Raw genomic sequence first — 24,770 nt, forward strand, 5'->3', positions numbered from 1 at the left:
TGGCCCATGGGCGTAGTCAAGTTCTTGCTGCCTAGTGTCCTACTCCTGTAGAGGGCAGTATAACCCACATAGTCAAGAAGATGAGGAGCTGTGTTCATCAATGAACATCAAAGAAATGGATTTTACGTTAAATCAAAAATCCTTTTTTTTTTTTTTTTTTTTTTGGGGGGGGGGGGGGTAGGTACCTAGTTTTCTCAGTTAACTGCTTCCACTTCTGCTGGAATCGCGCCTTGGTAATTCCACTGGAAGTTCTTCCCCCCACCTCCCTTCCTGCAACCTGATTGGAAAACTGCTTTAGAGACTCTGTAGCGAAAATATTGTATTAATGTAATGTACCCAGTAACAACTTAAAGTATGATACATAAACCATAGACATAGGTTCACATTCTTTTAGCGATTCTGAATATATTAAAGAAACAGCATTCACTTGATCAATGGTGTACCAGCATTTTCAGAAATAATGGTCAGCAATGACAGCTTACATATTTCTGTCATGACGCGTGTACTTTAAATCAAATTATTAGAGTTCCGAAGCCTGATGTCTGCAAAGAAGTATTTCCACAGCTGAGATTATTGTTTTGCTGTTGGGTTTTTCTGTGGGTCATGCCAACAGCTGCAGTGTACTTTAACCACTTGCCGACCAGCCGCCGTACTTTTACTGCGGCGAAACGACGTACCTGTACGTTGCTTTGTGAGACAGCTAGTGGGGGCACACGTGTGGATTGGCCACAGGGGGAGCCAATCATCGGGTCCAGCGGTCTGCCGATGTAAACACGGCAGACCGCTGTTCTGTCAGTGATGAACACAGGGATCCTGTGTTCCTCCCATTTCATCCAGCAAGTCCAACCCTCACACAGTTAGAAAGCATCCTCTAGGGACATACTTAAGCCTTTAATCGCCCTTGGTGTTAACCCCTTCCCTGACAATGTCATTAATACAGTAACAGTGCATATTTTTAGCACTGATTACTGTAGTAATGTCACTGGTCCCCCCAAAAGTGTCACAAATGTCATTTAGGTGTCCGATCTGTCCGCCGCAACATCTCAGCGCAGCTAAAAGTGGCTGCCATTACTAGTAAAAAAAAATAAAAAAAATAAAAATGACATAAATCTTTCCCCTAGTTTTTAGACGTTATAACTTTTGCGCAAACCAATCAATATACACTCATTGGGATTTTTCTTAACAAAAAAGATGTAGCAGAATACATATTGACCTAAAATGATGAAAAAATGTTAAATTTTTTTTATTAGCAATCTTTTAACCACTTAAGCCCCGCAGGATTTGGTTGCTCAAAGACCAGGCCCTATTTTGCGATTCGGCACTGCGTGACTTTAACGTACAATTGCGTGGACGTGCGACGCTGTACCCAAATAAAATTGACGTCCTTTTTTTCCCACAGAGATTTCTTTTGGTGGTATTTGATCACCTGTGCTATTTTTATTTTTTGCGCTATAAACAAAAAAAAGCGACAATTTTGAAAAAAATAACAATATTTTTCACATTTTTTTATATGAAATTCTCAAAAAAAATTTAAAAATCAAAATTTTTTAACATTTTAGGGCAATTTGTTTTCCGCTACATATTTTTGGTAAAAAAAAATCGCAATAAGCGTATTTTGATTTTGATTTTGATTAACTTTTGCACAAAAGTTATTGCGTCTACTAACTATGGGAAAGATATATGTCATTTTTATTGATTCTAACTGTTAGGGGGCGTGGCTAGTGAAGTAATCACAGAGACATACGGTCCTACATAGCAGGATCGCATAGCCTCTGTCATTACTTCAGGGAGAATGACAGACGGCTGTGTTTACATCAGCCGTCTGTTTTTCTCCTTCTCCTGTGGGAGATTGCGAGTGGCCGGCGGACATCGGAGCCGCCGGTCACACGCGCTGGCTAGGCAGGGAATGAGCTTGGCTTACAGGACACTGAGACAGCACTGCTCAAGCATTGGAAAGGAACTGCTTCACATATCCCTGCTCACGGACGGCTTGAGCAGAGGATCAATGTTACACAACACAGATCCCTAGTGTCTGGCAGACACCATCCTTGTGAGTGTTATGGAACTTATCTTTTACAAATTAAATAGTCTTATTATGCAGTAGAACGCTATGTGTGGCATCCCTCTTTATCCCTCTATGTGATTCCACTAATTTAAACCTGAGCTGCGGTGACCAAGAAGAGAGGAGGTCAAGGATTAATTAAAGTGTGAACAAAGCTTGATTGCTGGTTTATAATTTTACCAGCAATATATTTGGTGAGTTTACCCAGACACTAAATACTGTGGTGGAAGGATCCTCACTGACACATCACAAGCACCTTGGAATTTATTTATTTTTCAGCACTATTGGCACTTTTCTGCACGGTAGGATTATAATAATGCACTTTATTTAATGGACTTTATTTTTAATTGTTTGATATGAGATTATTAAGTTTGAGAAATATTTTTTAGTATTTTACTAATGCTCGCATTTTTTCTTTTTTGCACTTGCACTTTTTGCACACAAAAGATATTTTTGTGATATAATTATTTTTTGCTGATTGGTAATTTTTTGGGTTTATGAATATTATTATTTATAAGTATACACCATTGCACTAAAGCATCAGCACCTTAAGTTTGCACCCATACATACCAAGCAATTGGTTTCATGTGCTTATTAGCATATATATGTTCGCACTTAAGCACTAGCACTTATAATTAGCATACATTTGCTTTAGCATTTTTTGTCTTACATTCATTTCACTACTATCCCATATTTTTTCACCACCTCCATTTATATATAAAAAAAACAATTTTTTCTCGTCATACAATATTGCGCCTAATTTATTTTCCTTACTTGCCACATAGCTTTTGCTCTCCTCCCCTGGCCCGACTCCCGCTGTGTCTGAATACAGCGGGAGCGAGCCTCCGGCGGCGCGCGCGCGCCGCCCAGAACGGGAAGAGTCCAGCGACATAGGTCTACGTCGCTGGACGTAATCGAGCCACTTTGCCGCAGTACGCTCAATGTGAGCGGTCAGCAAGTGGTTAAGGGGGTAAAACCTTCCGGTCCTTAAGTGGTAAAGGCCCACTTTAGCAAAAAAAATAAAAAATTATTGTATTCTGATTAATGCATGTAGTTATTACCTATATTTTGTGAACAGTGAATATAAGCATAAAGTTGCCGCACTGAATGTTTAAAACATAAAAATAAGAAAATGACAGAAAATATACAGTATCTCACCCCTCACATTTTTGTAAATATTTTATTATATCTTTTCATGTGACAACACTGAAAAAATAACACTTTGCTACAATATAAAGTAGTGAGTGTACAGCTTGTATAACAGTGTAAATTTGCTGTCCCTTCAAAGTAACTCCACACACAGCCCCTAAGTGAAAATGTCCAAATTGGGCCCAAAGTGTCAATATTTTGTCTGGCCATCATTATTTTCCAGCACTGCCTTAACCCTTTTGGGCATGGAGTTTACCAGAGCTTCACAGGCTGCCACTGGAGTCCTCTTCCACTCTTCTATGATGACATCACGGAGCTGGTGGATATTAGAGACCTTGCACTCCTCCACCTTCTGTTTGAGCAGTGCCATCTTAAGAGCATTAAAGGGCCCTGGGCAATGCAGTGCACAGGGGCCCTGCCTACACAATCACCCATGAGGAATAAAAATGCAAATTATCGATAAGGCGATATTTATTGGTACAGCAGTGCCAGGCTAATGACAGCTTCTAAGTTCAGCGGCTGGGTCCGGTAAACACACACACGGACTGGAGTCAGACTCGACTGTCCTGTGTGTGCCTGTTCCCATGGAGGTTGACAGGTATTCCTGCAGTTGTGGGCTCCCCCTCCACGGCCCATGTGGTATGACAGCAGCGTAGGGCCGGCAGGCGCTTGCCACCTGCTAAGTTTGGCGGGATGCACATGGGAATCGGGACTAATGCTTGGCAAGTAGGGCCCCTGGGCAACTGCCCAGCGTGCCCATTCGGTAAGATGGCCCTGTGTTTGAGGATGCCCCACAGATGCTCAGTAGGGTTTAGGTCTGGAGACCTGCTTGGCCAGTCCATCACCTTTACCCTTAGCTTCTTTAACCAGTTTACGACCGCCTGCCGCAAATTACTGCGGCAGGCAGCCGCTCCCAGGCAAATCGCCGTACATGTACGGCATTCACTTTCGGGAATCACTCCCCTTGGCTCACATTTAACCCCTTGATCACTCAGTATTAACCCCTTCCCTGCCAATGGCATTATTACAGTAACAGTGCATATTTTTAGCACTGATTACTGTAGTAATGTCACTGGTCTCCCCAAAAGTATCAAAAATGTCAGTTAGGGGTCCGATCTGTCCGCCGCAATGTTGCAGTCCCGCAAAAAATCGCAGATCGCCGCCATTACTAGTAAAAAAAAAACAATAAAAATGACGTAAATCTTTCCCGTAGTTAGTAGACGCAATAACTTTTGCGCAAACCAATCAAAATACGCCTATTGGGATTTTTTTTAACCAAAAATATGTAGCAGAAAACAAATTGGCCTCAAATGTTAAAAAATTTTGATTTTTACATTTTTTTTTGGGAATGTCATATAGCAGAATGTGAAAAATATATATATTTTTTTTCAAAATTGTCGCTCTTTTTTTGTTTATAGCGCAAAAAATAAAAATCCCACAGGTGATCAAATACCACCAAAAGAAAGCTATATTTGTGGGGAAAAAAGGACGTAAATTTAGTTTGGGGAAAAGCGTCGCACGACAGCGCAATTGTCCTTTAAATTAACGCAGTGCCGAATCGAAAAATAGGGCCTGGTCAGGAAGGGGGTAAAATCTTCCGGGGCTTCAATGGTTAACAAAGCAGTGGTCATCTTGGAGGTGTGTTTGGGGTTGTTATTAGAATACTGCCCTGCGGCCCAGTCTCTGAAGGGAGGGGATCCGCCACCGAAAAAAACAAGATGCCTCCCTACCAGAAACAATGGACCAGAAATGGACAATGAAATCGATTGATGAACCCAAAGACAGGAATTCCAAACGCTGTCCCTCCTTGCATTAATGGCGGATAGTGGCAAAGCTCATGGTATAGGATGTTGTAAGAATGAAGGGAGAAAGACCTACATAGTGTAAACTGTATAGGCATTTATTAAAATGTAAAGGTTGCTATTAACTCACATTAAATCCAGCATAAAAATACTTGTTACCGGGAAACAATAGGAAAGCTCACAGATCGGGCGTACGCGGTGACATCACAAATGTAGACTCCAACTTATTGGTGCGCAGTTGGAACAGGAAGGGGCCATCCCTAAACTGTTCCCACAAAGTTTGGAGCATTCATTTGTTCAAAATGTTTTGGTATGCTGACGCCTTAAGAGTTCCCTTTACTGGAACTAAGGGACCAAGCCAGACCCCTAAAAAAACAACCCCACACCATATTCCCCCCGCCACCAAATGATTTGGACCAGTGTACAAAGCAAGGTCCATAAAGACATGGATGAGCGAGTTTGGGATGGAGGAACTTGACTGACCTGCACAGAGTCCTGACTTTAGCACCTGATAGAACACCTTTGGGATGAATTAGAGAGGAGACTGCGAGCCAGGCCTTCTCGTCCAACATCAGTGTCCGACCTCACAAATGTGCGTCTGGAAGAATGGTCAAACATTCTCATAAACACACTCCTAAAACTTGTGGACAGCCTTCCCAGAAGAGTTGAAGCTGTTATAGCTGCAAAGGGTGGGCCAACTCAATATCGAACCCTGAAGACTAAGACTGGGATGCAATTAAAGAAGTTGTAAAGTCAGAAGGTTTTTTATCTTAATGCTTTAAGATAAAAAATATTCTGTGTGCAGCACCCCCCCTCGGTCCCCCTAACACTTACCTGAAGTCCCTCTCTGTCTAGCAATGTCCAGGAGTGTTTCAGCCACCCGAGATTCTCCCTTCTGATTGGCTGTCAATCAAAGTCAGCTAGCCAATCAGGAGAGAGAGGGGACAAGGTGTGTCGGGGCTTTGAGTCTGAAAGGACACAGGGAGCTGTGACACGGCTCAGGTGCCCCCATAGGAAGCTACTTGCTGTGGGGGCACTCAACAGAAGGGAGGGTCCAGGAGAGCAGAAGAGGGACCCGAGAAGAGGAGGATCCAGGCTGTTGTGTGCAAATATACTGCAGAGCAGGTAAGTATAACATGTTTGTAAAGTCTTGTTTTTTTTTTTTTCCTATAAAAAAAACAATAACTTTAAAGTTCATGTGTGTGTAAAGGCAGGTTTCCCAATACTTTTGACAATATAGTGTTTATTAAGGCTTAAAATGAACAGGTAATTAGTTTATTGGTTCATTGTTTGAATCCTTTTTACTTTTTGTTCTTTTAGGTTTAGGTTGGTATCCTCAAAAGACATTTCTGTTACCAAATCATCAAGCATTACGTAAGAAACCATTTTATCTATTTCAGTGTTTGTGTTTTTTACATTGTGTTTTACTGGGCCTAGAGAAACAACATGCAACTGAATGACAAGTAAACTGTCATCTTGCAAGTATATGTAAATAATGGTGAGAGTTTTTAGACACGAGAATAGCATATTTACTGACATGTTGAGTATGCTTAGTCACTGTGGGGGGCGATTTACCAAAACTGGAGTGTGCAAAATCTGGTTTCAGCTCTGCATTGAAACCAATCATCTTCCAGGTTTTATTGTCAAAGCTTAATTGAACAAGCTAATTGGTTACCATGCAAAGCTGCACCAAATTCTAAATGCTCAAATTTCAGGATACCTCCCCCAGTGCATCTAAAGATCCTCCTTAGAGGCCCAGTTCCCTATCACCTGATTGCTGTGATAGCCTTACAGCCGATCCTGCCTCTAACTAACGGTACTTTTACTTTCTCCATCAGCTCATCCCTAGCAGCTATTACCCTTTGTAGCACGAGACCCTTTAATTTAGATTGTAAACTCTAATGAACAGGGCCCTCTGATCCATCTTGTACTGAATTTCATTGTAACTATACTGTCTTCCCCTATTTTTAAAGCGCTGTGCAAACTGTTGATGCTATATAAATCCTGTATAATTGTAATAGTATAAAAATAATCAGACTTGGAGGATCTCACCATTTGCCAGCTCCTGGAGGATTTTCCAAGAAGCTTGAGTTTTTCAAAAGATGCCTTGGAATATTCCATACATCACTTTTCAAGGGTGGACACCATGCCCACATGAGAAAGATCCTATGGCTTAACCGTTGGTCGGAGGGAGAATGTCTATTTGGACCATTCTTAGATGCCTTCATCCAGAAGGTGACTGTTCTGGAGGCGGCAAATTCTCCTCAGTGAAGATGTGCCCCCACTCACACGGGTAGGAGGACATCTATTGGCCTTTGCCGCCACCTGAACTCAGGAAGTCAAAGATGACTGGGTCTACAGCGTGGTGTCCAGAGGCAAGCTGGACTTTCACTTTTTTTCCCCTTTTAAACTTTATACACTCGTGGGTATCTTCAGATACACAAAAAAGAGCCTTTTTCTCTGCAGCCCTGGAAAGACTGTCTCAAGGGGGTTATCATTCATATATGCCAGAAGAGGACAGGTCTCATGACTTTTATTCCAACCCATCCATGGTTCCAAAGGTAAATGGAGACATCTGGCCAAATTCCTGAAGTTGCAAAAATTCAAACATCTTTATCAAAGCCTATGTATCCATGCACACATACTCATTTACAAGCATATTAGAAGTGCGTTTACAGGCTATAAAAAATGGCAAAGGCACAATTAGGAAAGGAGCTAAAGAGAAAAAAAACACAAATAGTAGACTTCTCAAGCGTTTTAGCATTAATGCATTCCAGTGGCCAGAATAAATTAGTATTCTAGCCATTGCAATGCATTAATGCTGAAATGCTGGATGCACCTAAACATGCACACAATACGTGTCTTTTGGCATGTTTTTAAGCAACATTTTCCTGCATGGAGTTCTGGCATTCACAGGGCCTTAAAACAGATGCCCTGTGTGCATGGGGCATACAGTTACTGGCTTTGACGGCATGGTTGTTGAAGCTCAAGTCCTGAGGAATAGGGGTGTTTTTGATTCTGTAATTCCTACTTCCCTCAAGGCAAGAACGTCGACATCCAGCAAGGTGTTCCATCGTACTTGGAAGGCTTATTTCCCTTGTGTGAGGCTCGTACGTTTAATCCCCAGCAGTATGTTGTGGAGCGCATTATGGCTTTTCTTTAGTCTGGTTTGGTGATGTCTCTGACTTTAAGTAACATTGTGGGACAGAAATCGACCTTGGCAATTCTATTTCAGAGACCTGTTGTGTCTCATTCATTGGTAAAAGCCTTTGTGCTGGGTATCACAGAAATTGTTACATCTGTACGCCCCCCCCCCCCCCCGTCTCAATGGCACCTTAACTTGGTCTTGTCTGTTTTGCAGACCTCTGCCTTAGAACCTCTTCAAGAGATTCCCTTGTCTCTCCTTAATTGCAGTGTGGTCATTTTGGTGGACATTACCTCAGCTTACAGGGTCTCAGAGTTCCCTGAGCTTAAATACAAGGAACCTTTCCTGATTCCTCTTCAGGATAAGGTGGTGTTAAAGCCTTGCTCCGCTTTCTTACTGAAGGTGGCTTCTTTGTTCCACATTGTATTTCCATCTTTTTGTCCTAATCCTAAGCATCTAAAGGAGAAAGTGCTTCACTCTTTGGATGTTGTTCAAGCTGTTCTAAGTTTACCTGAAGTCTACAGCTTTGTTTTGTCAGTCCGATTCCCTCTTTGTTCTACCTGAAAGTCATTGTAAGGGTCAGTCTGCTTCATAATTTACTACTGTATTTATAGGTGCATTGATCAGCTCATTTCTCAGGCTTCTGGTATCAAAGGCAGCGTTGCTTCTTTCCTAGTCAAGGCCCATTCCACCAGGAGTATCAGCACTTCCTGGTCTATCACATCAAGCTTCTGTTCAAATTTGTAAGGCTGCCACCCGGTCTTCAATTATTTTCTTTTAAAAATTCTTTATTTGTTTGGAACCAAATATGCGTAGTCTTGCTCCAAGATGCATACTCTTCAGTCCAGGAGTCACCTGACTCTCCAATTTAGTCTTGGGGCTGATAATAGCCTACTTTGAGGCAAACCTATTTTGACAATTTCAATCCAGACCCCTTCAATACAAAATTCTATCATTGTGGGATAAGTCAGTCCAGTACCTGGACAGACCGATTCATCTAGCACAAAGTACCAGGTTGTTTCTAGCTTAGTGGCTCAGGGGAAATCTTCAAGCTGGTTGCCAGTCTGTTAGGCTGGGGAGAAGTCATAGACAGTCAGATATTTTTTAGGAAATCCTCATAGTAGATGTCAGTCTGTTAGGATGGAGTGGAGTTCTGGGCAACCTGTTGCTGCAGGGGACTTGAACGTCATAGAAATCCTATCTCCAAATCAACATTAGGCAGTTTGGTTGACCCTACAGTACTGGTGGGCCACCTAGTTGGAGGGTCGTCCAATATGGATTTATTTGTACAATACCACAGTAGTGGCATACATCCACCATCAGGCCATCTGGGGGGGGGGGGGGGGGGGGTTGGTGAACCAGAAACTTTCTTGGATCCAGCCTTGCCTATTGTTTACATTACAGGCATGGTCAATGGGCAGGTATGTTTCCTCAGCCAGCAATGTCTGAATCCAGGAGAGGGGTCCCTACACCCAGAGGTATTCCAGAAGCTGTGTTACAGGTGGGGGGACACTAGATATGGATCTCCTGGCTTTCAGGAGGACAGAACTTGACAGGTTTGTCTCCAGGTACAGGGATCCTCTTGCCAAAGCAGGGAATACTCTGGTATCTCCTTGGGATTATTACACAACCTGCTCTTTGCCTTCCCTCCCCTAAAATCCTTTCTTTGTCTGCTTCTTAAGATCCTTACAGCTCTAGATTGGCCTAGACAGATGTGATGCACCGACCTGATCAGATTCCCGGGGGGACACTTTGTGAGCTGTTTCAGATTATCTGGATCTTTTGTCTCAAGGACCAATTAACAATCTTGATTCTTGACCCCTAGCTTTAAGGGCATGGCTGAGGAAGCCTTAGTTTTGAGAGATAGTTTTCTATGAATCAGTTATTTCCCTAATACTAAAAGCTAGGAAGTCTGCTTTTTAAAAGATCTCTTACTGTACATGAAGGACATACTTTACTTGGTGTGAGGCACAAGGCTTTCACCCAGGAAATTTTCAGTGGGACAAATCCTTGCCTTTTTGCAGTTGGGCTTGGGCCAGCTTTTGTCCCTCAGCACTTAAGAGTCTGGTGTCTTCTCATGTCTTTTTGTACCAGAAACCATTGGCTTTCTGTTCCTTGATTAAGACCTTTATTCTGAGTGTCTCCCATGTGGTTCTACCTGTTGGCTGTCCTGTAACTCCAACAGTTTATTTGTCAAAAACTGTCCTTTAAACCTGTCAAAGATATTTTGTTCTCCACTCTTTTCATAAGATGGTGTTTCTCGTAGCCATCACATTTGCAAGGGTAGTGTCTGAGCTGGCAGCCTTATTTGGTTAAAGAGGAAGTAAACCCTCCTCTGCAACTTGTACCTATAGGTAAGCCTGTGATAAGGCTTACCTATAGGTACTCTAAATATCTCCTAAACATGTACCGTTTAGAAGATATTTAGCTTGCATGCAGCCAGTGACATCACTGGCGCATGCGCTCTGAAGGAACGGCCGCTCGTGCTGTTCCTTCAGAGCCAAGTGCTGTGAAAGTCGGCTCCCGCGCGCATGCGCGAGAGTGACGTCACCACGGCTCCAGCCAATCAGATGGCCGGATGCCGCAAAGCAGGAAGAAGAGTGACCGAACATGTCGCCCGTGAGGGAGGTGAGCGAGCTGCACTGCGGAGCTTCGTTCTAAGGTCAGTATTTCATAATGAGCTAGTATGCGATGCTCTATTTCATTAAAAGGAGATTTCTCTTACGTCCTCCGACAGTCGCCGCCTCTTCATATTCGTCACATATGGGGTATTAGACTTTGCTCCGAAGGAGTAGCTAGGCAACAGAATATGTTAACAATAAAGCTTTTAACATATCCCACCCTCAAGGGGTGGTCCCCTCAGTCAATACCCTCCTACTTCCTGCAACCATATCTCAGTTTTAATGTCTAGCTTGTCAGGAGTGGCTGGCTCTCTCTGTGCTGGGACTTTCTGTCCCAGACTCTTTCTTCTTTTTAATATTTTGTTTGAGTTTTCTCTCTACCTTTACTTAGCTGTTATTTTGTCAGCGTTAGTTAGTTCTTCGGACGAAGAGGATCATGCGGACTGGGTCTCGGGCTGATCCCCCTGGTCGCAGGTCGTGGGTCAGTGGCTTCCCAGTCTGCCATCGAGCGTTCAGCCAGGTAACGCTCCTGGCATAGTGAACGACCCATCCCTGTTCGGTGCAGGGATGATTGGTGAGGTGGCTACCTCACTGGACGCTGTGCGGTTTCTTAACCCCCATTTTGTGCGTCTTGAATTGCGACTCTCCCTGCCTCATGTGCAGCGGCTTGTTCGCCTGTGCGGGTCCCCCACGCCATGTGAGGTAAGTGTATTTATGTGGGGACCTGTCTGTCTGGGGGGGTGTCAGTCTGGGACTGTGTAACCTGCCTCTATTCACACTGCTTGTCTCCCTATCTCTCGGCTGCATGCTGTGGGCTGCAAGGGGGGGGGGGGGAGCTGTATGACACTGTGTGTGTCAGACTGGCCAGTGTGAGAAGCTGTGTGCTGTGGGGCATGTTTTGGCATGTTTGGGCATATACAGCGATCGCTGCGGCGATCTGACATGTATTCTTATATTGGAATGTAATGTGTGTTTTAATGCACTGTGGAGCGGCGGTTTCGGCGCCAAACGACGCCATTTTGCCTACACCCGCTCCGGCCGCATGGTTTACATGCATGGTGGCCATTTTCTTGTAGCCTCCATAGGCTTACATAGAGCGCCCTGGCAGCATCACTTCCTCTTTCCAGGAACACCGATCGAGGCAGCGGCGAGGGTCTCCTCAGGTTTTATCCTTCTGTTCTTGCTATCCATTGCCTGTGTTCAGTTTGCATATTCCCTGTGGGGGTCTCATTGTGCTTGAGTGTGGTGCGGTGGGCTGCGCTTGCCGCGCTTGCTTAAAAGGGGCAGTTAACCCTTGGTTGTCTGGCATTACAGGGGCAATGGATTCTCAGGAGGGCAAATTTCCTACAGTATTGGTGGAAAGCCAGGGGACCGCTGTTTCCCCCCCAGGGGGGGATTTAGCCACTATTGTGGCTGGCCTTGCTGCTCAGGTGCAAATGCTGGTGGCTGCTCAATCTACTAAAAGACCCAGAGTTGCTCTTTCCTCTGATTCTGAGGGTGAAGGTGATGGGGCTGTTCTGGCAGGGGCCTCCTTATCGGGGTCCCGCTCCTCTCTTGATCTAGTGGGGTCTGAGGTGGAGGCTGAAGTTGAGGGGGTTGATAATTCTCCCCCTGGCTCGCCTGAAGAGCTTGCAATCATGGATGAGTTGATTGCTTCCATTAAGCAAACGCTGCGTTTGCAGGACGAAGTGTGTCCCCCCGCTGCCTTGGCGGCTTATGGGACGCAGAGAAAACGCAGGACGCCGCAGGTTTTTCCCTGCAATGCTGATTTTCAGCGCGCTGTTAAGGATCAATGGCGCGATCTGCGCAAACCTTTTGCGGTACCAAGTAAATTCAAGCTGCGTTATCCTTTTTCGCCTGCCACTGATGAAAGGTGGTGTGTGCCTCCACCAGTGGATCATGCAATTGCGGTTTTGAACAAAGCCACTGCGATTCCTGCAGAGGGTTCCCCTGTTTTCCGTGATGCCACGGATAGGAGACTGGAGTCTCTTGCCCGTCATACTTATTCTGTTACGGGTTCTATGCTTAAGGCTCTGTTTGCTTCTCTCATGGCGGCCCAGGCGATCGCAAGTTGGACGCAGATGCTTAGGCGCGTCCTAGTGGCCGACTCGGCCTCGCCGGCGACCCTGGATATGGTGGATCAGATCCACCAGGGTGTCATGTATCTGTGTGATGCGGACCTGGACCTGATTCCGTTGGCTGCACGTGTGCACAGCGTGGCGGTGTTGTCTCGCCGCCTGGTTTGGTTAAAATGTTGGTCGGTGGACCAATCTTCACGTAAGACCTTAGCCAATCTGCCTTATGATGGGTCTCGCCTTTTTGGGGAGTCCCTGGATGTGTTGATTAAGGGGATCACCGGGGGTAAGAGCACTCTCTTGCCCCATTTCCCCAAGGCTAAGGGGGCTTCTGGGAAGAAGCATGCTAATTTTCGGCCCCCTCAGGGGTCCTTTCGTGCCTTTCGGCCGCACTACAAGGGCAAACCGTTCAAAGGTCAAGGCTCTCAGAAGAAGCCCTGGTCTGGTAAACAGAAGTCCGGCCAATCCGGACCTGCAGCCCATAACAGTTCGGCCTGAAGGGGCGCCCTCACCCAGTTTTGGGGTGGGGGGACGCTTGCTCGGTTTTCTTCAGCCCTGGTTGGCCCGTGTGCGGGACAGATGGGTTCTGGAAATCGTTCGATCTGGTTACAAGGTCGAGTTTCTCTCTCGGCCGGAGAGCAGATTTTTTCCCTCAAATCTTCAACTGTCTCCAGAGCGCTTGCGGGACCTGCACCTGGCGGTGCGGGACCTGAGGGCTCAGGGAGTGGTGGTTCCGGTGCCTCATCGGGACAGGTTTCGGGGGTTTTATTCCAATCTGTTCACCGTGCCCAGAAAGGAGGGCAAGGTTCGTCCGATTCTGGACTTGAAGGCTCTGAACCGCTCCGTGCGGGTTCGCAAGTTCCGCATGGAATCCCTGCGGTCGGTGGTGGCTGCCCTGGTTCCGGGGGAATTCATGGCCTCCATCGATTTGAAGGATGCGTACCTTCACATCCCCATATTCGAGGGTCATCAGAGGTACCTTCGATTTGCCATTGCGGAGGATCACTACCAGTTCGTGGCGTTGCCCTTTGGTCTCGCCTCGGCTCCGCGGGTCTTCACCAAGGTGCTTGCACCGGTTCTGGCGTTATTGAGGGCCCAGGGCGTTTCTGTCCTGGGGTATCTGGACGACATTCTGGTTCGGTCTGCGTCCAGCCAGGGTCTGGAGGAGGACCTGTCTGTCACGATGCAAACTCTGCAGGAGTTTGGTTGGACGATAAATTTTCCAAAGTCGACACTGAGTCCGTCGGTTCGTCTCCCCTATCTGGGAATGATACTGGACTCGGTGCAGGCGAAGGTCTTCCTGCCGGAAGACAAACTCAGGACTCTCCGGGAGGAAGTCAGGTCCCTCAGGGACGTTCCGAACTCGTCTCTGCGGACGTGTATGAGATGTCTGGGATTGATGGTCTCGGCCTTCGAGGCGATTCCTTTCGCCCAGTTTCACACGCGGGGTCTCCAAGCGGAGATCCTGTCCAGGTGGGACGGGCGACCTCAATCTCTGGATCTTCAAATCTCGTTGAGTCTTCGCACCAGGGAAAACCTTCTGTGGTGGCTCCAGTCCCCGTTGGTGTCCGGGGGCAAGTCGTTTCGTCCGATCTCGTGGACGGTAATCACCACGGATGCCAGCCTGTCGGGCTGGGGTGGAGTTCTGGGCGTTCTGTCCGCTCAGGGGACTTGGTCGGAGGGGGAGTCTTCCCTTCCGATCAACATTCTGGAATTGCGTGCGATAAGTCTCTGTCTTCATCGCTGGACGGACCAGCTGCAGGGTTGCCCGGTTCGGGTGCAGACGGACAATGCCACGGCGGTGGCCTACATCAACCACCAAGGGGGCACCAGGAGTGCCCGAGCGGCTCGAGAAGTGGCCGACATTCTGTCTTGGGCCGAGACTCATGTCCCGGCGATAACGGCGGTTCACATTCCGGGAGTGGAGAACTGGCAGGCGGACTATCTGAGTCGCCAGACCCTGGATCAGGGGGAATGGTCTCTCCACCCGGCTGTCTTCCAGATGTTGTGCGCGAAGTGGGGTCTTCCAGATGTGGACCTGTTCGCGTCTCGTCTCAACAACAAGGTGAAGAGGTTCGTGGCAAGGACGCGCTACCCTCGGGCAGACGCGTCGGACGCGTTAGTGGCCCCGTGGCATCAGTACAGGCTGATGTACTCGTTTCCACCGATTCAGTTGCTGTCTAGGTTCCTTCGCAGGTTACACTCGGAACGCAACACGGTGATTCTTGTGGCACCGGACTGGCCTCGCCGGTCCTGGTACGCAGACCTCGTGAATCTGGCGGTCGACGCCCCGTGGCGTCTACCTCTTCGAGACGATCTACTGTCTCAAGGACCGATATACCATCCTGCTTTACAGTCGCTGGCTTTGACGGCCTGGCTGTTGAGACCGAGGTCCTGAAGGAGAGGGGTCTCTCTCCGGAGGTCGTTCATACTTTAATCAACGCGAGGAAGTCTTCCTCGGGGAAGGTTTATTACCGTACTTGGAAGGCCTATTTTGCCTGGTGTGAGTCCAGGGGGTTTTCACCCCGCACGTACTCGGTGTCCCGTGTGCTGTCTTTCCTTCAAACGGGTGTTGATCAGCGTTTGGCGCTGGCTACGATAAAGGGTCAGGTGTCTGCTCTGGCCGTTCTGTTTCAACGTCCCGTGGCTTCCAACCCATTGGTTGGCACCTTTGTTCAGGGTGTGCGGCATCTGGTTCCCCCTAGGCGGGATCCTCTGCCCCCTTGGGACTTGAATCTCGTTCTATCTGTGTTACAACGTGCTCCTTTTGAACAGATCAGGGAGATCTCGTTGTCTATGTTGTCCAGAAAGGTCGCCTTTTTGGTGGCGATCACTTCGGCTCGCAGAGTGTCGGAGCTGGCGGCTTTGTCCTGCAAGTCTCCGTACCTGGTTATTCATTTGGATAAGGTGGTCTTGCGACCTAATCCTTCTTTTCTTCCGAAACGAGTTTCGGAATTCCATCTTAATGAGGATATTGTCTTGCCTTCGCTGTGCGCGAAGCCTAAACATCCAAAGGAGGTGAGATTGCACTCTCTGGATGTTGTTCGGGCGATAAGGGTTTACCTTAAATCGACTGAGTCTTTTCGAAAGACGGACTCCTTGTTTGTTCTTCCAGAGGGTCCTCGGAAGGGCATGGCGGCTTCGGCCTCTACCATCGCCAAATGGATCAGGCAGATCATTGAACAGGCCTATGCTTTGCAGGGGAAGGTTCCCCCTGTGCCTGTGAAGGCGCACTCTACTAGATCTCTGAGTACGTCTTGGGCCTGTCGTCATGGGGCTTCTGTAGCCCAGGTGTGTAAGGCACAAAATTCTACAAAGTAGATGTTCAGGCATCGGCGGATGCTTCCTTTGGCCGCAAGGTTCTTAGTGCGGCTGTTCCCTAGGGTCCCTTGTTGGGGACTCCTGGCTGTTGGGATAAGTTTTGTATCCCCTGTTTTTTTGTCTTTTCCTGGGTTGTTGCTCCTGTTGAGCACTTGTTTTTTGCTGTTGCCCAGCTGGTTTCCTTCCTTTGGTAAGGTTCCTTCTTTGATGCGGAGACTGCGTTGCCTTTCGGCGCGGATGCGTTTCCCACCCCTCATGTTTGCACTGCTTTGGGACGTCCCCATATGTGACGAATATGAAGAGGCGGCGACTGTCGGAGGACGTAAGAGAAAACGGAATTTTTGTAAAATCTTACCTGTAAAATTCCTTTCTCTGAGTCCTCCGACAGTCGCCGCCCCCGCCCCTCATTTGGGGTTTGATTGTATACTCTACTGCTATTCCACTAAAACTGAGATATGGTTGCAGGAAGTAGGAGGGTATTGACTGAGGGGACCACCCCTTGAGGGTGGGATATGTTAAAAGCTTTATTGTTAACATATTCTGTTGCCTAGCTACTCCTTCGGAGCAAAGTCTAATACCCCATATGTGACGAATATGAAGAGGCGGCGACTGTCGGAGGACTCAGAGAAAGGAATTTTACAGGTAAGATTTTACAAAAATTCCGTTTTTTTCCCCATTGCCTGGATGTAGTTCAGGCTGTGAGTGTTTATCTCTCAACCACTGCTTTTTTCAGAAAGACTGATTCTTATTCTGCATGTTTCCCATAAAAAGCAACCAGCTTCTCGTTCCACCAAGGCGGCTCTGTTCTGTTGCTTATAGTGGGCCTGTTAGCTTTTTTGTTTGCTGCCTCCCTTCCATTGAACTGCTTTTGGAAGTCCCCAAGGTAAAGACTTTCTGTGTCCCTCAATGTATGAGAAAGAAAAAATATACTTAAAATCCTTTTCTTGGGGTTCATTGAGGGAAACAGATCTCGCCTGTCTGTGTTTATTTTATCTTTCATTCATTGATGGACACAGCTCCTGATTCTTCTTAACCATTGGGTTATACTGCCACCTACAGGAGTAGGACACTAGGCAGGAAAAAGCTTGACTACACCTATGGGCAGTCCAAGGGGGTATACACCCACCTTCGCTATAGGTGCTCAGTTTTTCTGCCTAGTCACCTAGTACCTTGCTGGGATCTCTGGTCCTGGCAATTTTTTCATTTTAAATGTAATTTTCTTACGTCCTCTGACAGACGCAGCCCTTCCAAGTTTCATCACAATTAGGTAATGCGCCCTCTGCAGGAGCAGGCTAGGTAGTGAAACTTCATTAAAAAAACTTTCACTAGAAACACCTTTAGGGGCTGTCCCTTCAGACATTACCCCCTAGACACATAGAGCTTACTAATCAGATTCTTGCTGCCTAGCTTAGGAGTAGGACCTAGGTTTCCCTGCTGGGACTCCAGTCTCAATGTTTATTTTTTTTTTTCTTCACTCACTATCGCTAGCTAGTGTCAGGGGGATCCTCCTGGTGAACTACAAGCGACAGCCGGGCTGGGCTTCGCACTGGATAATCTAGATCCTTATGGTACCCCAGCCTGGCCTACGAGCGTGCGCAGGTTGTGGTCCGCCCAGGGCTCGCCACGACGGTGCCCCGACGGATGGGGATGAGCCTGCGGAGAGCATCTTCGTCAGGATGCAATCATCCTGGAACGCCCTGAGTTGCAGCATCCCTTCTTGCCTGACAGCACCCCCACTCAGGGTGGGAGGCGAGCTGTATCAGAGCGTAGCCCGCAGTCCATGGTATGGTGAGTGATGCTACCCACCGTGTCCCTGGGACAGTCCTGTGAGGGCGGTGATGTTGGCCTGCTCCTGGGGATGTCAGAGCTGCAGGCTCTGTGATATCCCCCTGGCTGGTCAGGATGGATCCTGCCTCCCTGCTCCATATGGGGGTGCTCTAACGGTGTCCACTGCTTTGGGGGGGGGGGTGTATGGCTCCTACCTTGTCCTGGGGGTGTCCAGTGGTGGATTTCCACGGTGGTCAGGGTCCCTGGGCTCCTGATTGCTTGTGGCATTTTCGTCCACCGTCTTAGGTGTGGGCAGCAGCCATTTTTGCCTTGCTGTGTGCTTTTGGCGTTGGCTTCCATGCGACATCTTGGATGTGGGCAAACCGCATAGTGAGGGCGGCAGCCATTTTCCCTGTGCTTCCCCTATACTTTCTATTGGCACCATGTTTGTGTGGCTCAGGGCTCTTCGGCCTCTAGTGATGTTAGGTCACTTCCTCCTGCCATTTTCACTTGCTGCAGAGAAGCGTGGAGAGCGGTTTGTCCTTCTCTCTCAGGCACAGTAAGGGGGTTTTTTGGTCTTTTGGGGCATTTCCTCAGGCACATTTGCTTTGATCAGTTTATATACTTATTAAAGGGGGACTCCAGCGGGATCGCGGTGTGGACCGCCATCGCAGATTTAAAGGGCCAGCTTTCCTTTTTTATATCATTGCCAAAATGGAGTCCCAGAATGACAATTTCCCCACTGATCTGGTGTATACATCTGGGACCTCCAGGTCACCTTCCCTAGTATCTTTATCTGCTACCATTGAAGCTTTGGCTTCCAAAGTTGATCTTGTCATGTCACAAGTCCTGATTCAAAAAAGGCCGATGCCCTCTGTCGTCTGATTCAGAGCCTGATGTGGTTGCCATGGACACTGCCCTCCCTGAGGGATCCCTGTCCTCACACTCTGACGGCGAGGAGGATGAGTCCTCCTCCGCTGAAGCGCGGGAACGCTCTTTGGTTGAAGCACTTGTTTGCTCCGTCAGGGAGCCCACCCAATCAGGAAAGTGGGTTGTCTTCGGCTCACGCAAAGCCCAGAAGTCGGGTCAGGTTTTCCCCTGTCCCATGTAGTTTCACGATATCGTGAACGAACAGTGGCGACGCATTAAGCAGGTTCTGGTGGTGCCTCAGCGTTTTTAACACCGCTACCCTTTTGCGGCGGTCCCAGTTTCCAATCGCTGGACAGTGTCCCCTAGGGTGGACCACACTGTTTACAGGTTAAATAAATCCACAGTGGTGCCCGTGGAGGACTCCCCGGTGTTTAAAGACCTGATGGACAGGCGTGTGGAGTCACTTTCCTGGCACATGTACTTGGTGGCGGGCTCGCTCCTCAAGCCTGTGTTTGCTTCCGTGCTGGTTTCTCAGACGGTTACGGAATGGATCAAGGTGCTTAAGAGCAACTTGCTGGCTGAGTCGGTCCCCCAGAGCCTCATTAAGCTCATGGACCAAATGGTGTATCTGTGTGATGCGCCCCTGGACGAAGCTCCCCTGGTCACACAACTTTCTGCGGTGGGGATTGCACTCCACCGCATGGTGTGGCTTAAGAGCTGGTTGGCAGACCATGCCTCTAAGAAGACTGTGTCTGATATCCCCTATTTGGGGGAACGTCTTTTTGGGGACTCCTTGGATGAGATGGTCAAGGGTCTCACAGGGGGTAAGAGGGGTCCTTCCTTCAAGGCTCACCGGGGGCTTTTTCTTGCCTCAGGGGCGCAGGAAAAAGGCAAATCCTTCAAAGCCTCCAGCGATAATAAGTCTTGGTCAGGTAAGCCCAAGGCCGGTCAGTCCGGTGCCGCGCCCCAGTCTTCTTCCGCGTGAAGGGATTCCCTCACCCATTTCAGGGGTGGGGGGACGTCTGCATTACTTTCGGGAACCCTGGACATCCCTGATTCAGGACAAATGGGTTCACAAACTGATATGTTCTTGGTACATGATCGAATTTCGATCTCGTTCAGCAGATAGGTTCTTTCCATCAAAACTCCATCTGTCTCCGGATCGTTTAACGGATCTCAAGGGGGCAGTGCAGGATCTTCTTGCTCACGGCGTTATTGTCCCGGTTCCACAGCAAGACAGATTTTGCGGGTTTTATTCAAACCTGTTCACGGTGCCCAGGAAGGAGGGCAAGGTACGTCCGATTCTGGACCTCAAATCTCTGAACCGCTTTGTGTGGGTGCAGAAGTTCCGGATGAAATCCATCCGGTCAGTGGTGGCGACTTTAAGTCAAGGAGATTTTCTGGCCTCCATCGACTTAAAGGATGCGTATCTGCACATCCCTATCTACGAAGGTCATCAGTGGTATCTCTGCTTCGCAGTGGCAGAGGAACATTTTCAATTTGTGGCATAACACTTTGGTCTGGTTTCTGCTCCCAGGGTCGCACCAAGGTTTTGGCCCCGGTGCTGGCTCTGCTGCGCAAGAGGAGGATTGCGGTCCTCGGTTATCTGGACGATCTCTTGTTGAGGGCGAGTCTGTGCGCCACTCTGTCCGACGATCTGTTCAGACGCTCCAGGAGTTCGGTTGGACCATCAACTTCCATCAGTCCATCTCAGCTACCTGGGCATGGTCCTGCACTCCGCCCAAGTGAAAGTTTTACTCCCAGAGGAATAAATTCAGACTTTGCAGGGCAAGATTAGGTCCCTCAAGGACAACGATCTCTCCTCCCTGCGGAACTTCATGAGGTCCCTGGGGCTGATGGTGTTGGCTTTCGAGGCGATCCTGTTTGCCCAGTTTAACACAAGGCCTCTACAAGCAGAGATCCTTGCCAAATGGAACAAGGATCCACAGTCTTTGGACAGGATGATATGTCTAAGCCGTCTCACGAGGTTGGAGCTATCATGGTGGCTTCTGTCACCCATTCTGAACCAGGGCAAGTCCTTTCTGCATTGCCTGGTTCGGGTTCAAACCGGCAATGCCACGGCTGTGGCTTACATCCATCACCAAGGGGGCACCAGGAGTGCCCGGGCGGCCAAGGAGGTGGCCGAGATTCTGATTTGGGTCGAGGCTATCTCTGCTGTTCACATTCTGAAGTGGAGAACTGGCAGGCGGACTATCTCAGTAGTCAGTCCTTTCGTCAGGGGGAATGGTCCCTGCATCCGGAGGTGTTTAGTCTCCTGTGTGCCCGGTAGGGGACTCCGGATGTGGATCTGTTTGCATCTCGTCTCAACAAAAAGGAGGACAGGTTCGTGGCCAGGGCTGGAGATCCTCTGGCCGATGCCACGGACGCGTTGGTGGTGCCATGGCACCGGTATCGGCTGATTTATGCCTTTCCCCCCGATTCAACTGTTGTCCAGGTTCCTCCGCAGGTTGGCATTGGAACAGGGGCAGGTGATTCTGGTGGCCCCGGACTGGCCTCGTCGGTCTTGGTACACAGACCTCGTAAAAATGGTCGTCGAGCCTCCTTGGCGAAGAGAAGATCTGCTGCTTCAAAGGGCCGATCTTCCATCCTGCTTACAGTCTCTGGATTTAATGGCTTGGCGGTTGAACGCCAGGTGTTGAGAGACAGAGGTCTCTTCGATGCTCGGAAGGCTACCTCCAGGAAGATTTATCATCGTACCTGGAAGGCGTTCATTGCATGGTGTGAGTCAAAAGGGTTGCATCCCCGCTCCTTTTCGGTGGCGAGGGTGTTGGCGTTGGGCACGATTAAAGGTCAGGTGTCGGCCTTGCCCATTTTCTTCCAGCGTCCCTTGGCGACTAGTTCCCTGATTCACACCTTTATTCAAGGGGTGCATCATCTGGTTCCTCCGCGGAGGGCTCCTTTGCCTCCGTGGGATTTGAATATGGTTTTGTCCGTTTTGCAACGACCTCCCTTTGAAAATATCAGAGACTTCTCTCTGCCTTTGTTGTCCAAGAAGGTTGTTTTTCTGGTGGCTATCACCTCTGCATGCAGAGTGTCTGAATTGGCAGCTCTCTCCTGCCGTTCGCCTTATCTGGTCGTTCATAGGGATAAGGTTGTTCTGCGACCCAACCAGTCTTTTCTCCCTAAGGTGGTGTCTGCCTTCCACCTCAATGAGGATATCATGTTGCCTATGCTTTGTTTGAAGCCCAAGCATCCCAAGGAATTTGCTTTGCATTCATTGGATGTGGTTCGGGCGATCAGGGTTTACCTGTCGGCCACGGGATCTTTTCGGAAGTCTGATTCTCTGTTTGTCCTTCTTGAGGGACCTCAGAAGGGTTCGGCTGTGTCCGCTGCTACCATTTCCAAATGGATCAGACAGGCTATTGTTTAGGCCTATTCACAAAAGGGTCAGGTGCCTCCTTTCCCTGTGAGGGCACATTCTACTAGAGCTATGGGTGCCTCTTGGGCTTTTTGCTATCGAACTTCTGTGGCTCAGGTGTGCAAAGCGGCAACCTGGTCATCGGTGCAAAATTCTACAAGATTGACGTGATGGCATCCTCGGAAGCTTCCTTTGGCCGCAAGTTTTACATGCTGCGGTTTGTTGAAGAGACATGCTTTTCTATTCTTGGTGAATTTTTGTTCTGGGGTTAGCTCCTGTTGGTTGAGCTTCTGTTGCCCTGTTGGCTACGTTTTCTTATGGCCTTGTTGACATGTTGCCGCTTTGTTGGTTGCGTTTCTTCCCACCCCTCACACCTGCACTGCTTTGGGACATCCCAATTGTGATCAAACTTGGAAGGACTGCGTCTGTCAGAGGACGTAAGAGAAAATAGAATTTTTGTAAGAACTTACCGTAAAATTCTTTTCTCTTAGTCCTGTGACAGACGCAGCCCCCGCCCCTCTATTTTGGGGTTGGTTGTCTTCTTGTACTGCTTGCTACGAAACTGATTAGTAAGCTCTATGTGTCTAGGGGTAATGTCTGATGGGACAGTCCCTAAAGGTGTGTCTAGTGAAAGTTTTTTTTAATGAAGTTTCACTACATAGCCTGCTCCTGCAGAGGGCGCCATTACCCAATTATGATGAAACTTGGAAGGGCTGCGTCTGTCAGAGGACTCAGAGAAAATAATTTTACGGTAAGTTCTTACAAAAATTCTATTTTTTTTTCCTGTGAGAACTACAATCAAGTGCCGGACTCGGCGACAAACTGGATAATATAGATCCTTAGGGTCCCCCAAGTCCAGCCAGCAATTGCGTACAGACCGCAGCTCTGCGCTAGTGGGCCGCGACATAGCCCCATGGCCTGCAAGTTAAACGTCTTGCTAGGACTCATACGAACTGGCTTCAGCCTGAGTCGCAGCGTTTCTTTCTGCCGGACAGCACCCACATTACGATGGAGTGGTGTCCTGTCCAGGGCGGTGCCCACTCTGTTCCTGGTGTGGTAAGTAGCTGTCCCCCCACTACCCCTCGAGGGTTTTGGGTTGGACGTGGGCCCTTCCCTGGTATTGTCAAACCCCTAAGTTCCCCTCCCTTCCCCCCAGCCCCTTTACCACATGCTCTTAAGGGGAGCTGGTTGGAGTTGCTGCTGACCGGGTTTTCCTGGTGTGCAACAGTGGGGTTGAGCAGGGTTCTCTGCCATCCTGGGGGTTGGTAACTGGGGCAGGGATGTCTTCTGGGCTCCCTGCGGTGGTTGTTGGGCTGGGGGAGTGGGTGTTTTTACCATCCGCAGGTATGCGCCCCACGCAGCCAGATTCGGCCACAAATTTATGACGTGGTTTTGCAGCCTACTCGCCGGAACCTATGTGGGGTGGCCCCTGTAAGGATGGCTGAAGCCACTGCCTCCCATTTGGGCATCCACCTTCCCCTCCACTGCCCCTGGGCAGTCGGCTTCGCTGGGGCTCAGGTTCTAGCGGCCGTACGCCCTCAAAAATTTAGGCCGCTGCTTGGCCTAGGCCGCCTACCAGGCCACGCGGCCCCTGTGCATGTAGCTGAAGCCCCCACTCTTCCTTTGGGCACCTGCTGGGCTGAGGATCCAACCAATTGCGGCTGGGCCTCCACAAAAATTAGGCCGCGGCTTGTGGCCTGCTGGGCCATATGGTCAGCTTGGCACCTCCCTTGGATGGGTAGCGCTGTGGGGGCACTTCATTTTTAATGACAGTAGCCGCCATTATTTTGTGGGGCACCTGCCTTGTTTTAGCGAGGGTACCCTGCCTGCATGTCCACGTCACGGCAGGCAGCCCCCTTTTAAGAGGGCTTCGTCCTATTATGTCCTCTATGGAGGGCGACCCCCTTGTTTTTTGCGGGAATCAATAGGTGGTCCATTTTTGGACCCTTGTCCAGTATCCCCTTTGCGGGATCGCAGTCGGTGGCCTCCCCTGATTGTTATGTTTTCAGGGTGAGCTCAGTATATAGCGACACTACTGGGTCTGCGTCCACGAACCTTGAGTACTCAGTTGTAGGAAAAGAATTAGCCGCACATCCAGGGATTCCAATAGGTTTCAAATACCTTTTATTTTCAAAAAGTTGCAAGTGATAACACCAAAGACACCAGCATAAAGTCTCGTAGACGCGTTTCACACATACATCTTGTGCTTAATCATTACAATGACTGTAGCTGACTATAGATCTTAAATCTATTAAGACTATTTAAGATCTATAGTCAGCTACAGTCATTGTAATGATTAAGCACAAGATGTATGTGTGAAACGCGTCTACGAGACTTTATGCTGGTGTCTTTGGTGTCATCACTTGCAACTTTTTCGAAATAAAAGTATTTGAAACCTATTGGAATCCCTGGATGTGCGGCTAATTCTTTTCCTACAAGTGTTTCCACGGAGGCGGGCCGGGGCCAGCACTCTATTGGATATCCTATCTCCTGGCAATCACCACACAATATACACCTGGAGCAGTGTCTTTCTTTTCTTGAGTACTCAGTTAGTGAGGATGATTCCTCTGCTCCTCTAG

General features: G+C 48.4%; 1 protein-coding gene across 2 annotated transcripts in view; it reads left to right on the forward strand.

The window, feature by feature from the left end:
- The window catches only part of DZIP1 (DAZ interacting zinc finger protein 1), a 143,699-nt gene that overhangs the window by 108,393 nt on the left and 10,536 nt on the right, over window positions 1–24,770 (forward strand). For both annotated transcript variants that reach the window (XM_082245315.1, XM_082245316.1), the window contains one exon: window positions 6,334–6,387. In XM_082245315.1, coding sequence (XP_082101441.1) covers window positions 6,334–6,387 — 54 coding nt within the window. The remainder of the gene's footprint in view (window positions 1–6,333; window positions 6,388–24,770) is intronic.

The sequence above is a fragment of the Pelophylax lessonae genome (genome assembly GCF_965119305.1).
Source record: "Pelophylax lessonae genome assembly, chromosome: 2".
In the NCBI taxonomy this organism is placed as follows: Eukaryota; Metazoa; Chordata; class Amphibia; order Anura; family Ranidae; genus Pelophylax; species Pelophylax lessonae.